Source organism: Porites lutea, chromosome 10 (genome assembly GCF_958299795.1).
Source record: "Porites lutea chromosome 10, jaPorLute2.1, whole genome shotgun sequence".
NCBI lineage: Eukaryota > Metazoa > Cnidaria > Anthozoa > Scleractinia > Poritidae > Porites > Porites lutea.
Genome location: NC_133210.1, coordinates 32005932 through 32023394, shown reverse-complemented (window position 1 = coordinate 32023394; position 17463 = coordinate 32005932). Strand labels below are relative to the sequence as shown.

The window sequence follows — 17463 nt, the reverse complement described above, 5'->3', positions numbered from 1 at the left end:
ATTATAATTCAAAGAGTTACGTAACAAACCTCCAACGTGTAATTGTAAAGATATAGCTTAGCCATTAGATTTTTCGATTTATTATCCTGTCAAGTTTTTTGTTTGCGATATAAGTCGAGTTTTGTGACAAACGAGTCGTTTAAATGTACTTACTGTAGAGAAATAAAAATTTTATCTGGCTAAACTATATCAGTCAAATAACGCAGATTGACTTGTGTTTTCTTTAAACTTGACGATCGCACAATGAATACATATAAATAATGCAAAAGTCAAGAAGGCAATTCAATAAATTTGAGAAAGTCAAATGGAAAGGTGAGAGAATCTGCCGCTAGATATTAATGAATCAGTTATTATTGACTCAGTCCACACCCATCTGAGAGCAAGTATTACAACATAACCTCAGAAAACCAGGACGCTGCATAGTGAAGTAATTTTTAAATGTTTATGTATCGAAAGCACTCCGTTAATTAAAATAGAATATGTAACCAAAGTCTGAATTCTAATTTAGGTAAATATATTCCGGCACAAAAGGGCCGAAAAGTATATATATGTACTACAATGTTTCCATTCTATAAAATGCTTTTTAATATTGCGTACTGAGATCCTGCACAAAAATTTTCTCAGACGCGTAAAGCGAGTTTCTAATAAGAGCTAACAGGAGCTAATATGGCTCACAGTTCCGTCCAATCCTCTTGGTGGTAATTATTCGTTAGAAATCAAGGTTTGTAATGATTTTTTTTCTGCTAAGTTACTTGACATTATCATTTCTAGAAACAAGTAAACCGCTGTTTATTCCTTTAATCAACAGTTTGTTCAATTTTTGCCATTTCTATCTCCACAGTCAGTAAGAGATCCTCGATAATTTTATCCAGTTCAAGTTCTTGATCGTCATACTCCACTGAAGACAGTCTTTCTCGAGTTGACTTAAAATGTTTTACTTCGAAGACGGATTCACCTGCTGACTTTGCAGAATTCTCGAAATTTGGAGATAATTCTTGCGTTGGACTTGTAGCAGGAGAAGAACTGCTAGAGCTACTTCGTTCCCAGTTTTCCAAGCTTGCTTTTCGCACGAAGTTTTTCTGTTCAAAGGACTTTCTTCTCTCTCTTCTAAGCTTTTGAAAATGGCCTTCGCGGAAGGCTGCATATAAAGCCAGTGCAATAGCCTTCGCTTTATCTTCGTTTTCACAAGCTACGGCATGACATTCGACCACTGTAGGACTCTTGTGGTGATTGAAAGCAAAGATAGTAGTATCAATTCTGTTTAAAGTACAATAAGAAATATTTTCCAGTGAAATAAACTTTGATTCTTTCGATGAAGATTTGGTTTGCTTGACTTCCTCGAGTTTCACACCTTCAGCCTCAACATGCAAGAACATTTTAGGCCATGATTTCTCGTCAAATTTTGCTTCATCTTGAATCCTACGTACAGCATTCTCGATGCCTGCTACACCGGGCTCGTGGGTGAATCCACTACCAAGATATTTCACTTGAAAACGGGTAGCAGATGTTAAATCAGCCTTGCCGAATTTGCCCTTAAGCATGATTAAAGATGTATCAATGGAATGACTCTCTCTTGCAACACGCGTACACATATAAAGATCTCCGTCCGCTTCTGTTGGAGACGAGGTTTTTAGTGGGGTAACTAACTCCGCAGTGGCTTGAAGTACCCCTTTTATCCTTGCTTATGTTTATCACTGCGTGAATTTCCCTTCGTTTTTAGATCCTCGAGGTACTAAAGCCCTGATTGGATTGTATACAATATTGACAATATTCACCTGCTAATATCGACCGACAAAACCCATTGAAATGCAAATTCGCTCAGTGTTCCTTAAGCGTGGAACTTCCGAACATCGCACACATAGCGAACAACGCTTGCTTTAAGGCTGACAGAAAACGACTCCTTGAAAACTAAAATAAATTGTGTTTCGGCAAATGTAGTTTTTTTTTTACACCTTCAGCAAAACTTCACCTGCTCTTCACAATTCTTCGGAGTTCTGTTGTCTTTTTTAAATCAAGGCGACAATTTTCCCTTAATTCACGCGTTTAGCGTTCATCTCTATCACTTTACATTGTTATTATTGTTATATTAGCGAGCGTCAACTTTTTCAATATTTTCACTTAGAAAAAACCTATACAATTAAACTAAATTGTCAAATTTGATATGTTGGCTATTGAGAGAGTTAAATTGGCCTTAATTGTCCTTAATTCTAAGCACTGGTTGTAACATCATGTATAAGTAAGTCGCAGTATAAGAACAAAGGCACATTTTTTGCTTTCTGAAGGCCAATTTAAATTGGCAATTTTAACAACCTAGAGCGCTAAAAAAAGCTGCGTTAATTCACCCTTGCCGGCAATCCAGAAGTTATTTTAAGGAGAATTACAGTGTATTTCCTCTAAAATTTTAGTCGTTGTATGTGTGCATTCAGATGAAAGCTACTGAGCAGTACTTTCCTGTGGTACAGTTCGTCCTTATGCTGCCGCTTGAAGGTGGTTTTAACTTTTAGAGTTTGTGGATATAATCTTCAAGTATAACGTGCCATTTAAATGAAAGCTACTGAGCGGTACTTTCCTGTGGTGCTGGTTATTATGCTGTACAAGGTGGTTCTAAATTTTGAGTCTGTGGATGAAATCCTAATAAAAGCTACTGAACTGTACTTTCCTAAGGGACTGTTGATTATGCTGTACAAAGTGGTTCTAGCTTTTGACTGCGGATCAGTGTGGATATAAACCAGTTAAAACGATAATTTTTTAAAGAAAAATTCTTCGGCAGCAATTTAATTAGCTTGGTACTGTTCGTGCAGTTATAGGCTTGAGTAAAATGTTGACGGAAATTCATTGCGCGAACGGCTATCTAGAGGCAATCATTTTCAACATTCTTGAACTGAAAAGATACCATATTACTTGAGTTATGCAGGATGTTTACCTGACGTCAATAAAAGAAAAAAGAAATATACAGAGATAAGCGAAGAAAACTTCTAGGCGTGTAGGAGTTCACTTCTTTGTTCATTTCCTTTTTTTATTTGGCTTTTTCCCATGACAGACGAAACGTTTCCCTTTTAGGCCTACAATACGTGAGGCCGAAATACAAAGGGCCTATACTAACTTAATTAAAAATCGTATTCAGTGCTAATTTGTTCATTAACGCTTGACCACAAACGACAAGTACTTCCAGAATCGTCTTAGTCAGCGAGCAGCCATTTCCGATCCGATATGAATTTACTTAACCAAATAAGTAACTATTCAGGTATCAGGTCTTCGTCGTTGCAATATCTACAGGACGATTTCCGCGATTGCTTAAATAAGTCTGGTATAAGAAAGAAGGTTGATTAGTTTGAGTCTTCGGAGGTGTTACGAATTAGAGTTGTTTGTTGGTAAACTAAACATTACTTAAACTCAAATCTGCCCGTAGCTGCCTACATCAGATAAGTCATTTATGGAAAAGGCTATTCATCCTAGCCAGACACTTAGGGTGCTTTCAAAAAGTCAGAACTGGCCGGCCGGGCCATAGCCGGACCAGTCATTTGACAATAGAAAATGATTTTTTTCCAAGAGTTTTTGTTGAAACACCATTTCCTTCGTGCATGCTATTTAGGATCTGACTGATCAGATTGAATAGCTTTGATTAAAAGTGAAATTCTTATTATGACTGGAATGAACTGGCCCGTCAATTCTGACAAATAGAACGGCGCCCTTTAGACATCCAGGTCACGTGTTAGTCACTTGATGTAAATGAATACGCCAAGCTCTATGTCTAGTTCCCAGGACAGTGAAGATCGGCTTCGGCCACGTGATATAGTTCCAGGAATATTCCTAATATGAACACCGGTATAGTAAACAAGGTATGTTATATTCTCCCTCGACTTCTCAAAACGTCTTTTAAAAAAGATCCTGCTGTATTTAGTTTAATCATAAATGCTAATTTTTTATGTGTCGAAAACAAGAAACTTTTAATGTTCGACCAAAAACGCAAAACATTCCTAATAGGCTTTCTTAGCAAATTCTTCCATACTTTTTCTATTCGTCAGAAAAAAAAACCACTTAGCTTAATTAGCTTCGTTATCGGCAGATTGACACAGGAAAAACGAAAAAGCTCTTTAAGTAGGGAACACTTAATCTTTATTTAAAGACAACAGCAGGTAGCAATTAGGTTCTAATTTTAGCCATGCACCTGTCAGGAAAACTCTAGTTCAGCGTTAGCTAAGTGAAAACCTTTAACTTTCATTTCTCGCGGAGACTAATATAAACATTTCATGTTCAATATCTTGAATTAGACAAAAAAATAGGACAATTTCAAGTCCTTTTCAGTCTAGCATTGTGGGCTTCTAAATCTTATAACTGCGACTCACAATACTGATATCTTAAACTATCTCAAAGCTTTTCGACTTATTTACACTTACAATAGAAAAGGTTCTTGAAAAATACTTTTGGAAGTCAAACTTATTATAAATATTATTTTAGAAATTTAGTCTAGAATAACTTTTCGGTGTCAGAGTCTATTGTTGTACAACGTGTGGACATTTATTTCCAGAAGTAGAACTGGTATAGAACTAGTATTCCCTGATAATTATGTACGAAAGCTGCACTCTTGAAGCCATTGTTAATTTAAAATCTTTACAAAAGATTTTCTATTGCAATGCATTTTATACTAAAGATTTCATTTGAGACTTTACTTCAACCAGAAATGTGCAGCAATTTATTTACCTAATTAATGTATGAAAATTGCTCAAATTTTAAATGTAAAAGTTTCTGTGTTATACTTAGTAATTTACAATGTATAGTGTTTCTGTGAAGTAATGGCTTTAGTCCAACTTCAATCGAGTTTGATTTCATTTGGATATTTCACTTTTTAGTGCATCTACATCGTCTTGTTTTAAGCTTTCTCTCATTTTCTCTCTTTCTTTCCGAAGAATTCCAAAATGGTCCGTTTTGAAGGCTGCGTACAATGCTTCGTTTATCTCTCGAGCTTTTAGCTCATTTTCACAGACAACCGCATGGCATTCGACGTGGTTTTGTGAGACATGATGATTAAACGCGAAAATGTTGGAATTTTTTTTGTAAATCAGCCCATAAGAAATCTTCCGCAGAGGTATAAATGCCAAGGAAACATCTTTTTCGCGATTCCGCTCCACAAAACTAACACCTTGGTCGCTAATTTTGATGAAGTTCGTCTGAATTGTGTTTCTGTAATCGCAGTGGCCTCCCGTTTTCTTAATTTCATCCACGGCAGTTTGAATTCCCTCTATCCCTGGACACGAATTAAAACAAAATCCCAGATACTTCACACGAAAAGCTGTTTCTCGAAAAAGTGTTCGCGAGTCACTTCGACTTAGGCCGATTCCGCCAATTCTCTCCTTAAATGTTTCCATCTTGATTCCTTAAATTCATCTGTCTAACACAAATTAACATGAGTTCGTTGCGGCAGTCTCCATACGGAATACGAGTGGAATGGTACTCTCCACATATTTTCAAAAGCTAATTTAACCGCTTGCGCACTCTGAAACTTTGGACCAACTGAAATTAGCGGTGAATTTCATGAGGAGATGGCAAGGTAAACATACTGGGTAAATACAGTAATATTAGAATTGCAAATTTGTGGCTTTTTTACTCAGGGAGCCCGGAAAGTTGAGAACTCATGAGAAAAAAGTAAATGTTTGTACAACAAATGAAAATTGGCTATTATTAAAATCGAAGTCACTTCTGTCGTTCACCAAACAAAATGTTGCAGACGTTAAAACGACTCGTAAAAGAAATGTGATTAACGGATAATGGAGCGTTCAGTTTCTTTTAAGTACCGCTTTGAATACATCTAGCTGAAAAACTACAATCGAACAGTATTATTTCACATTTTCAACTTTATAACAATCTTTCAATTTTTACATCTTTAAAAAAAAGAATAACAAAACAGTTAATTAGGATTTGTTTTGGCTGCACTGGTAACTTTTCCGTCCACTACTGAAAAACAGCACCGCGCGGCCAGCATGAAAACAAAATTCAGTTTCAATTTCATTGGCCTCTATCAACAGTGGCGGAACTTGCGCGCCAAGGGGCCTGGGTCCCACCTTAATCTGAGGACAAAGTGGAACCCGCACGGCAGAAAAAAAAATTGTGGCCGGGCCTCCCTCTTGTCTAAAGAATGAGTGGGCCCCCACTTATTCACCACTGGTCCACGTATGATATTCTTCAGTTATACTTGTTTAAGAGCTGTTCTTTGAAAGTGTGCAAAGTGACAGAAAGGGAGTAAGAAAATTATTTTTTTATAATGTTTATTGTTCATTTACCCTGGTCATTTTTCTGTTCAGAGTTTGTAGACAAAGCAAATAAATTCCCGGAGCACCCGTCGAGATTTTAACCGCGGTGGACTCAGTACTACGATGATATTCACGGTTGCTGTGGTAACATGTAATTACGGTTCATTCTCCTTATTTGGATGAATAATTACTTTTTTAAAAAAACTGAAGCAGCTGTTTTATTGACATTCCATTTTAACGAATTCGATATTTAATTGTGATTTTAACACGATGCAAACGAGATCAAACAACTAAGATCACCCTGCTTAAGCTATTCTTCCGAGGTTACAATGAAACGATGTGATAACAACAGAAAACACATCAAAGATTTCAGGGGAATTGCATGGGTGTTATAAGATCCAAACAACGAACAACGAAAGACTGTGAAGAGTTTAGGAAAGGAAATCACGCCATGGTTAAGCGACTAAGTTTAAAAAGTTTAAAACAGGAATACGAGTTGGAGCCCTCGAGAGGTTTCATAGTTCGCTTCGCAGGGAAAACAGAAACATCGAAGCCTGGAGGTGAAAACATGGATAAATGTCTCAGAAAACTTTACAAGGAAGTTAGCGATAATTTAAGCAGTCTTCCAAGAGTTTGTTTAGAAATTTCATCTACGGATGTTAAAATTCGATGGCTGCAAGTTGCTGGTGATCAAGAAGACATTGAGGTGCCATTCAGTCGGATCTCGTTTGTCGTAGCTGATAAGAAGCACCAACTTTTCGCATTCAATGACTTTGTTTCGCAGAAACCGAAGAAGGCTGAATGCTACGCTTTCATCTGCAACGAATCGGAGAAATCTGATGTGGTTGCAAACGCTTTGTCGGAAGCCTTTAAAAGCGTTCACCAGCGTCCACGAAGGGGATCGACTTTATCCGCAGCCACGGGATCTGCAAGAAACGTTTCCTCATAGTTCGTACTAATTTACCCAAAGACTGTGTATTAATTTCGAATGTTTTGTTAGGAAACAAGCCAGCTGACAAGTTACATCGAGGCCATCCAAAAAAAGTAAATTTAGTGGAAACGCATTTTTAAGGAGGTGAAACATTTTCGACTTATTTTCTTCCGTTTTGTGTTCAGTGGTTGATTGATTGTGGGTAGTATTAAAACGATACTTACGCGTAGTGTATTTGCACAGTATGGCTCACCCACCAGTTTTGATTATGCTAATCTGAGGGCATAAAATCGTACTTCGTTCAAACGAATGTTTTTCTTTCACTCAACAAATTAGTTTTGAGCTTCTTGAACTGATTAGCAACTAAGAACTGTAAAGATATTAGCACTTAGAAACATATATTGTCTTCGTAAAATACGTGTTTTTGGTTTCACGTTTAGTTTTGGAGGTATAATTTCCACGATGAAAAATCTTGAACCTCTAAAGATTTTGTATTTATAGTGCATTAAGGTTTTATTGTCTGATGGACAACTGATAGAGCGTGAAGTCTAATCAAAAACAAATGAAATTATTTTTTCTCCGTTGATTCAAAAATGACCAGATTTCAAGACTTTAAAGCGGCGAATTAATTCATAGGAAAAGTAATAAGACATTGATTTAATTTTGCAGTAAAATCATAGATGAAATTTTCTAACCGTAGATTGTACAATATTTACATGTAAAACGCAGTAATAAAAGGTTTGTAGAATACACTTCGCTGTGTAATGAGGTAATGCTAGGTAATAAATGCTTTTCAACGTAACACCGTGTAGTTGAAAAGCTGTTTCATTACGGTTCGTAGCATTTTTGTCACATTTGTGTCAACCTTTTCTTCTTAATTACTCAGTTTTTTAATAGAGGTTACGTAACTACATTTTATCATACACTATGAATATTTGTATAAATATCGACGTATAGACTTTTTTGGCTATCTCGCCTTTTGGACAGCCGTTATCGGTGACCAAACTAGAAGTTTTGTTTATTCTTTCTTTTGCTTCGATGGATGGTGATTCTGCTCAGCCAGAGACCGTCCTTTCCCAAGGTCAAGCAATCTTTGCTCCTTCACTTTCTGCTGGCCCTGCTGCAACTGGTTCGCCTGCGGCTTCCGCACCGATGTTGGCTGAGCTTAAAAGTTTCTTGTCTCACGAACTTTCCTCCTTTAAGGAAGAGTTGAAAAGGCAGAACGACGATTCCATCAACTCTGCCGTTAAGAAAATTCGTTTAGAAAACTCGGCTCGCCATTCCTTTAAATCTAAGGGCAACGAGGAACAGTACAACCACCAAGAGAAGGTCGCTACTCACTTCGACAGCGCGATTGAATCCCTCCATTCCGGCAAACTCCTCGAAGTCAGGAATGTTTTAGAGGAAGGTAAGAACCTTGTTGCGACCCGCATGAAGCATATAGTTCTCGCTGATTTACACGGTTGGGATTTCGTTACTGAGTATAAACAGATTCCTTTAGCTGAGGACGAGTCCGACGAGAAGAGGATTCGCAAGGTTTTGAAAGATGTGGAAAGTCAAAGGGAGAAGAGAAAGACGGAAAAGGCTAAAAAAGCCAATAAATTTAAGCTCGATTCTAGACGTTCCTCCCCTGCTCGATCATATTCTAACGAGTTTCCTGTTTTTCCTTCCATGAGCGGCTGTTACCTCTGCGGTAAGCCAGGGCACTTCTGGAGGAACTGCTATCGTTCAAGAAACTCTCCCGCTTCAGGCAGCAACGCAGGCTACTCTTGGCAACGCCAGTTGGTACAGTTACCATTGCAGCCAACAATTATGCCCACCAATCAGGGATCCAAGTAATTCTGGGTCCGATGTTATTAATTTACCTTCGTACGACGATTCAGGTGAAACCGATTTTATAGATTTATTCGATTACAACAATGCAGATGTAATCCAGGATTCAGCTCCTGAGCAGTCAGTTCAAGGCCGTATTGCTGCTCGCAAGGCTTGGTGGTTCAATAATTTGCAGTTATCTGCCCTCGTTTTTGGAGTTTTATTGAATTGTTACATGATCCCGTTCATTGCTCTACCTCCACCTTGTTACCTTACGAACAATAGAAGTGCGCTTAATAATGCAGAATTTGTTGTCAAGGCTATTAACGAGCTTTTACTGAATAGATGTGTGATAGAGGTATTTTCGAGACCTTATTGTTGTAATCCGCTTTCTGTTGTTGTAGGACGTAAGTTGCGTTTAGTTTTAGATCTTAGTAGATCCGTTAATCCTTTCGTTAAAAACTTTAAGTTTAAATATGAAGGTCTTCCTACTTTGGCGGTTATGTTTCGTGAGAATTTTTGGTTTTTCACCTTTGACATTGAGTCGGGTTATCATCATTTGGATATTAACTCTAATTTTTGGAAATTTCTAGGATTTTCGTGGTCTTTCAATGGCGTTGTTAGGTATTTTGTTTTCAGAGTTTTGCCCTTCGGTCTGTCTTCAGCTTGTTATTTATTTACGAAGATGTTTAAACCGTTCGTTGCTCGTTGGAGATCCTTTGGTATTTTTGGCTATTGTGTATATTGATGATGGAATCTTTGCCTGCAGATCGTTATTAGATGCTCAGTCCGCTAGTAAATTAGTCAGGTCTGATCTCCAGCTTTCTGGCTGGAAGTCTAACGAGAAGAAGTCCAATTGGGAGCCCCGTCAGTTGGGGGAGTGGTTAGGAATAATTGTTGATACAATTCGAATGCTTTTTATCATCCCAGAGAAAAAGATTGTGAAGTTAAAGTCAGTTTTGACTGGTCTTATTAACGAATTTCCTAACCTTCGTGTTAGGGACGTAGCTCGTGTTTCTGGATTTGTGATTTCCCTTTCTGTTGCTTTGGGGCCTATTGCCAGATTATTTACTAGACAGATGTATTTTTTCATTCAATTGCGACATTCGTGGGATGATGTACTTGTTGCAACTGAAGGAGTTTTACATGAATTAAAATTTTGGTTAATGCATGTAGAAGCGTTTAATGGCTATCCTATAAATAGACCTTTGTCGTCTACCGTGGTTTTAACCTGCGATGCCAGCGAGTCTGGTTATGGTGCTCACATCTCTTTTGGTGGCGAACGGAGGTTTTGTTCCGGAACGTGGAGTTCTGTTGAGCGTGCTAAGAGCTCTTCTTTTCGGGAGTTACTGGCTGTTTACTTAGCCTTGAAAAGCTTTCAGATCTTTATTATTGGTAAGAAGGTTAAGATCTTTTCAGATAATCAGAACGTTGTTCGTATTGTACATGCTGGGAGCAGTATCATTCACTTGCAGCAGATTGCTGTCGATATTTTTAGTTTTTGTATGACTAACAGCGTGTCTTTTCAGGCTCAATGGATTCCCAGAGGTGACAACGAGCTGGCCGACTATTTGAGTCGCATCGTCGATCCTGATGACTGGATGTTGCATCCTGATTTGTTTAAGTTGATTACATTTAAGTGGGGTCCTTTTGATGTTGACAGGATGGCGTGCAGTTACAATACTCATTTGCCTCGTTTTAATTCTAAGTTTTGGTGTCCTGGTACTGAAGCAGTGGACTGCTTTACGCAGGATTGGGGGAAAGAATGTAACAATTTTGTTTGTCCGCCTCCTCACTTAATTAGCGCAGTATTATATCACATGGAATCGTGTAAGGCTAAAGGTACTCTTGTTGTGCCAGAGTGGAAATCTGCGCCTTTTTGGCCATTGCTATGTTCTTTTGATCGTTCGCTTTTATTTCAAGACTTTGTTAAGGATTTTTGCTATTTACCTAAATCTGGTGATATGTTTATTCCTGGTAGGGGCTCATCTTTTGTTTATTCTAACAAAAGGTCCGTTTTTTCGTGCATGCCCAGGCTTAATGTTCTCGCTCTTCGTCTGGATTTCTCCTGCTAAGCGCGTTATTTTCGATTTGTCGATTACACGTATGTTCCTTTTTTAATTGTTTCTTCATATAGATGTTTTTCAAGCTGGATTGTGGTCTCAGAGGTTTCAGCCTTTGCCTAACAAGTTGAAAGGCCTGGCCGACTCTCTTCCTGCTTTTGTACTTTGCTCTAAAGCCACGTCTTCCAATGTTAAGTATAAAAATGCATGGCTTAATTGGAAAAAATGGGAAAAGGATAATGTAGGTTATAATCAGTTCCCCGTTTCTCCTTTTTTGTTTTGTTTATATCTAAGAGAGAAAGTTGAATCATGTAATTCTCCTGCACCTATTGAAGCTGCTTTTTATGCAGTTAGGTGGGCTCATGAAATTGCCGGAGCTAGTTCTCCAACCGAATGCAGTCTGGTTAAACAAGTTTTGGAAGCTTCTAAACGTTTATTGGGTAAACCTGTTCAAGGGAAACAATCTGTTGACGTTGACTTAGTCACTAAAGTTGCAGAAAAATTTAACACTCCTCAGGCTTCTATTTCTAACCTTAGAATCTGTTTTATATTTATTATTGCTTTTGCTGGTCTCATGCGTTGTGACGAAGTTATTCGCATCAACAGAAGTCATATTTCTATTTTTTCTGATCATATGTCAATTTTTTGTCCTAAGCGTAAGAATGATCAACGTTCTCAAGGGCATTTCTTTTATTTTGCAAGGTCAGGCAAGATTACTTGTCCTGTTTCCATCACTGAAAAAATGTTATCTAAATTGCCTGATAATCCTGTTCAGCCTTTAGTTTGCAGACTTTCATCAAAAGGCACTGCCCTTCAACATTCTATCTCTTATTCTAGAGTTAGGGAAATTTTCCGCGAGACTATAAAAATGTTTGTCAAAGATGTTGACAGATACGGTATTCATAGTCTCAAAAAGGGCGGCGCTACCGCATCAAACGCTGCTGGTATTTCTGGAGAGTTTCTGGATAGGCATGCTGGCTGGAAGTCAGCCAAATCTAAGGATAGTTATATAAATGTTAGTACCAAAGATAAGTTAATGGTACCCAGAGCAATCAATTTGTAACTTTTTTGCTTTTTTGAAGTAGACTGCTTTTTCCCGCACGTTCGTTTCTCGTCTTTGTTTTTTCTCTCGCGCTGGTCCATTGTGTCCATTAGGCACCCAGCAAGAGTCACACTCCATATATGTCGTTGTGTTTTCATTCGCGATTTGCGCGCTGTGCGAAGGGTAGTAATGAATAAATGCTTTTCAACGTAACACCGTGTAGTTGAAAAGCTGTTTCATTACGGTTCGTAGCATTTTTGTCACATTTGTGTCAACCTTTTCTTCTTAATTACTCAGTTTTTTAATAGAGGTTACGTAACTACATTTTATCATACACTATGAATATTTGTATAAATATCGACGTATAGACTTTTTTGGCTATCTCGCCTTTTGGACAGCCGTTATCGGTGACCAAACTTATTGTTAGTTCCTTAGTTAGTCTAAAGCTCTAATCCTCGGAGCTCGATACACTGCATTCGATCGAGGAGTACGTTCCCGGTTTTTTTTGTCCCACTGGGTTTTTTATTCCGGGTTTTCGTACCGGGTAGTGTATCATTCCTTTGATTCTACTTTTTGTCACGTTCCATATTATTTAAATGTTCGTTTATGTTGAAATTATATTATTTCTGTAATTTTTTATATTACTTCAAGAGCATTTGTATTGTTGGACTGTATTGCTAAGATATCTTGTCAATAAAGCACGCGCTGGTCCATTGTGTCCATTAGGCACCCAGCAAGAGTCACACTCCATATATGTCGTTGTGTTTTCATTCGCGATTTGCGCGCTGTGCGAAGGGTAGTAATGAAATGTTGGTTTTTTCTGTTTGAAATGCATTTCTGGTAAGGCAAATCCCAAAACCTATCATCTTATAGAACACCCCTCTGGAGTGTTCACATGTTATCTTCCTCGATTGATTAGTGGGGGATGAAGCGGAGGCCGCTTCAACACAGGCATCCCGCAGAAGTAAGCGGGTCACCCGAGGGCAGCCTGTTACCCCGTAAAAAATTGCTAAGTGACACTCGTCACAGATCTGGCGTCACCCAGATCGTTATTTTCCTTACTCATTAGTTTAAGGCAACCGGAAATAGGTGCCTACAATAACTTTGTAATCATTACAAGTTTCTTGACTTGTGGGATGTTTTGATAATTCTCTGCTTAATTATACCTGCGCTTAAGATCATTTGTTTGTTATCTATGACCGGATGAATCAATGAAATGTCTGTCAGGGGAAATAGCAACTAAATTAGTATTTGATAATCAAAATAAGCCACTTTCTTGACACGGTCAATGCGCATGCGTATTAAACAAAACACTTCATTCACTCAAGTGAGATCGTATAGAAATGCTTTGTTAAAGCGTGATAAATACAGGTAGCTGATTTCTATAGCGGAATCACATTTTGAAAAATCGCTTATTTTATTTAAAGGTCTGAAAGTATGCGAGACTTATTGCAGCCGTCGCTCAATAATCGTGAGTATCAGTCTTGTCACAGATACTCGAATTGAGGTAGAGTCCGCCATCTTGATTTTCTGAAATAAAACAGGATTCACTCCTTAATTCCAGGTTTGATTAGCGCTAATTGGAAGAGAAAGAGTCCCCCCACCCCATTCCCCCCCCCCCCCCCCCAGCGAAAACTGAAAACACGAACGGCCCTGATGCCGTGACGTGGAAGTCGCGTCAGCTTCATACCCAGACCGACCTAGCGCGCTGTTGGGTTGGTAGTTAAAAAAGTTCGGATAGGAAAAATTAAGCAACAAAAATTGAGAGAAGTTTGGCTCTCTTAAACAAAAGTGGGGCGTATCGCGAGAATTTCCTCCAGCGGAGGCGACAACCTCGTAGGGAAGGGAAAAGCCCTGGGGACGAGGTTGCGGAGGCGATAGAAGAGGGCTGTATTCGCAGGCTGGTCATCGACGCTTGTACCGGGCAAAGTCAGACGAGAACGGTTTAGTAGTTGGCTAGTTTTTCTTAAGAAATCAAATACTGTACCTTAGTCGTCAAATATCGTTCAGCTTAAGTATCAATGTAGTTTTCAAGTCACTCGGAGCAAATCTATTTTCTTCCGTAATGGTCTTTCGTCGCATTCTTAAAAGACCTCTATGTCTTCTTTTTGACTCCTTGTATTTCTTTTGGATTATATCGGCTTCAAAAGCCAAACATCAGCGAAACAGTAAGACGGCTTCTCGTCCTCGATTCCAATATATGCCCAAGCGTTATCCACTGGTCAATCAGGATTTACAAAAAGTTTCGCTTTCTCTTAATTGACAGGAAGTGAAGGAGCGAGGGGTCGAGCGAAGTTGTGAAATTAGCCTCATACCTACAACTCCATTTTCCGTGCCAAAATGGATTACTTTTCCCTGGCAAAAAATATGAATTAAGATCAAAGCAGGATAAAATTTGCCACTCGTTCACAAACAGTAATCACAAAGGAATACTAGTCGACATTTATCCCTCCTCTGCTATAGTTCGAACTAGAACATTCTTAGAAAGCTCAATCCAGTCGATTGATATACGAACTCAAAGAATGAGACATTGCATGTGGCAATGCAGTTACAAGATCATGACGTTTAGAAAAAGCGGTAACGAAACATTACTACAACAAGACATATCGATGCAGTGTAATTGTGCACAGCGCTGTTGTGACAAGACGTACTGCTAGGTTTAAACAAAGCCACCATGTTATCTACAGGAAGTAACAGTTAGTTCTAAGAAATCAACTAAGGATGGTTTTTTGATCGAACTGAATAAACATCAACAAATGAGAGTTTATTTGTGAACTAGAGCTGAAACAAGCGAACACTACTGAACATCAGTGTGAGGCGATTGCTAATTTTATTACACACTTGAAGATAAGAAACTAAATCTACAAACCCAATGTACCGGATAGTAAATTAATTGAAAGTAAGAGCTAAACTTCGGCCGTTAATTTTCAATGTACATTGGCATCTCTCTATATACAATGAGTACACCAAAGTTAGTAATGATTGAAACTGACGTACAGGCCATCGAGTATACTCTGCGAAACATACAGAATTGATAAGGGCTGATATGAACTAGCTTCCCTTTACACAACTAACAACTTTTGAAGAAACGAATCCGAGCCATAAAACTAAAAACATACATTAATCAACGCGGAAAAGTTCTACTTATTGAATCAATCAGTTACATCTTACATGCCGTAAGAATTTCCTGTAGATCCCGGGCAGGAACCTTTGCAAAACTTAGAAAGTAAGTTGCTTGTGTTCTTCGTCATCCGGAAAATCTGCTGGATTAAGGTCCATTGCGTGTGCAATGCACTTGTAGGCAATCATCACCACAGTATCTCTGGATTTGAACACAGTTCCCTTGGTCTCCTCCAATACCTTGACTTTGTAGTGGGCCTCTATCCCGTAAACTTTATCTCCGACTCGTTTCACCATCTTGCGCTCTTGCCAGCGAAGGATTTCTTGAAGTTCTTCAGAGGAAGCCATGGTACTCACCAACTTGGTTGCCGTGTCGACGAGAAATCCCAGAAGGGGGAAACCACCGAAGATTCGTTCGATGTCACGTGAAACTTGCTCTTTATCTGTCAACTGGCTGTATCGCATCAACAACGCGTCTTGCTCCTGGCAGACAGTGCAACGGACATTACTGCTAATGGCGGGTTCGACTGTGGTCACCTCCTTTTTGAGCTCCTCAAGTTGTTTTTCGAGTCTACCGAGAAGTCTCATTCTTTTGCTTTCATCACTTTCTACGTATTTGACAATTTCTTTCGGAGTTTGTTTGGACGAAGACGAACCCATGGTTGACTAAAATGTTTTCAATAGCCTCAGGAAGGAACTACAACACAACAACTGTTTCTCCGAACCTCTGGGTTTGACAGGATCATTAAAGGCCGCGACTAGTTCCTTTTATGGTACAGTGACGCAGGCTGGGACAATAGACTCGTTGCTATGAGTGGCATAAAAGCAACGTTGTTGTCGTTCTCGTTCCCCGAGGCCGCGCTCCTTTTAGACAGCACCAAGAATTGCTACCTCTCGGAAGGTCCAATTTTCTGAACATGCACAGAGTAGTCGTTTTGTATTCTCAGCAGATTTGTCAGACTTAACACATGCGCAGAGAGACGGGAAGTCCGTGAAGAGAATGCGTTGTTCTCATTTAATAAGGAAAACGTTTACAGTTAAACCAAGTGAAGCGTACCCCTCAAAATAACATTAATGTATTGATTATTTTAATATTAAACTCGCTAGTGATTTCAAAAAACAACATTATATTGATTTTTTTTAACATTAGACCCCAAGTTACCCGTATTCTTGAAACGACTAGCGGCTTTAATATTCAAATATTCAATTCATTAATGTAATCTTGAGGGGTACGCTTCTCTTGGTTTGACTGTAACTGATGAATTCGCAAAGACAACGCGGCTATGAAGCGAAATCTTTTTGGGAACCTGTGCGATTTGATATCACCCATCTCCAAATTTGAACATGCACGGGGTAGCATTTGATCTATGGACTCCTTTATATTCAGCTGTAATAAAAGAACAAGTGAATTCTTCAACGAGAAGCTATGGCAATGCATGCAGGCGGCCTCTAATCACATGGAACATATAACCTTTAATTGTAAAGATTACCATATCATAAAGTAATGAGTTTTTCTGGTGTTAAAATTATATATATTTTATTAAAAATATTTGGAAATTTGTGGCTGTCTCAGTAAACTAACGGTTCAAATAAAGAGTATTGTTTTAAATAATTCCAGTCAATTTAAATTACCGTAAAATTCCAACAATAAGCCCCGGGGCTTATATTTTTCAAGGCCCTTTTTGAGGGGCTTATTTTTGGAGGGGCTTATCTACGGAGGGAAATCGATTGGGCTAGCCTTATAGTTGGAAGTGAATTTACCGTTTTTGCTTTGTTTTACTTTGTATTTGAGGGCAATTTTCCAAGTACAAGGCCCCGGGGGGCTTATATTTGGAGGGGCTATTAACGGAAGGTTTTTTGCGTTACCGGTTTGGGGGGCTTATATTTGGAGGGGCTTGTACGTGGAGGGGCTTGTTTTCGGGATTTTACGGTAACTTATTCTGCTTGTTTATCAGATAAATAAGGTAGAATTTAGAAACTCAATACTTAAAATCTCGCAAAACCTCGATACGTTTGATGTACAGTTCACATATCATGAAACTTACAATTTGCGAATGTGATAAACAATTCAAAACTATCTTCCCCATTTTTATGAAAGGGTTTTCGTGGGTCAAACCATCGAGCAGAAACTGATCGTGGGAAAATCTGTGCTTGTTAATCTCCAAACCATAAACTTTTTAAAACAGTCTTCAGTTTCTTCTTTGAAAGGATTAAGGCTTTAGTCGCCTGAAAGAAGCTAATGATCGA

At 38.6% G+C, this 17463-nt stretch overlaps 3 protein-coding genes and 1 non-coding gene across 4 annotated transcripts; 1 reads left to right on the top strand and 3 right to left on the bottom strand.

The window, feature by feature from the left end:
* Positions 1–425: 425 nt before the first annotated feature.
* On the bottom strand, positions 426–1741 carry LOC140950631 (uncharacterized). Its single transcript, XM_073399871.1, has one exon. It carries the CDS (start codon positions 1590–1592, stop codon positions 798–800), a length of 795 nt encoding a protein of 264 aa, XP_073255972.1. The 5' UTR covers positions 1593–1741; the 3' UTR covers positions 426–797.
* Positions 1742–4364: 2623 nt separating this feature from the next.
* LOC140951039 (uncharacterized) lies at positions 4365–5593 on the bottom strand. Its single transcript, XM_073400261.1, has one exon. The coding sequence runs from the start codon at positions 5364–5366 to the stop codon at positions 4827–4829; it is 540 nt and encodes a 179-aa protein (XP_073256362.1). The 5' UTR covers positions 5367–5593; the 3' UTR covers positions 4365–4826.
* Positions 5594–6444: 851 nt separating this feature from the next.
* LOC140950137 (low density lipoprotein receptor adapter protein 1-B-like) lies at positions 6445–7902 on the top strand. The gene has a single exon (XM_073399322.1). It carries the CDS (start codon positions 6631–6633, stop codon positions 7195–7197), a length of 567 nt encoding a protein of 188 aa, XP_073255423.1. The 5' UTR covers positions 6445–6630; the 3' UTR covers positions 7198–7902.
* A 5121-nt stretch (positions 7903–13023) lies between these two features.
* On the bottom strand, positions 13024–13175 carry LOC140951361 (U12 minor spliceosomal RNA). Its single transcript, XR_012167278.1, has one exon. It is a non-coding gene; the product is annotated as a U12 minor spliceosomal RNA (small nuclear RNA).
* Positions 13176–17463: the final 4288 nt, after the last annotated feature.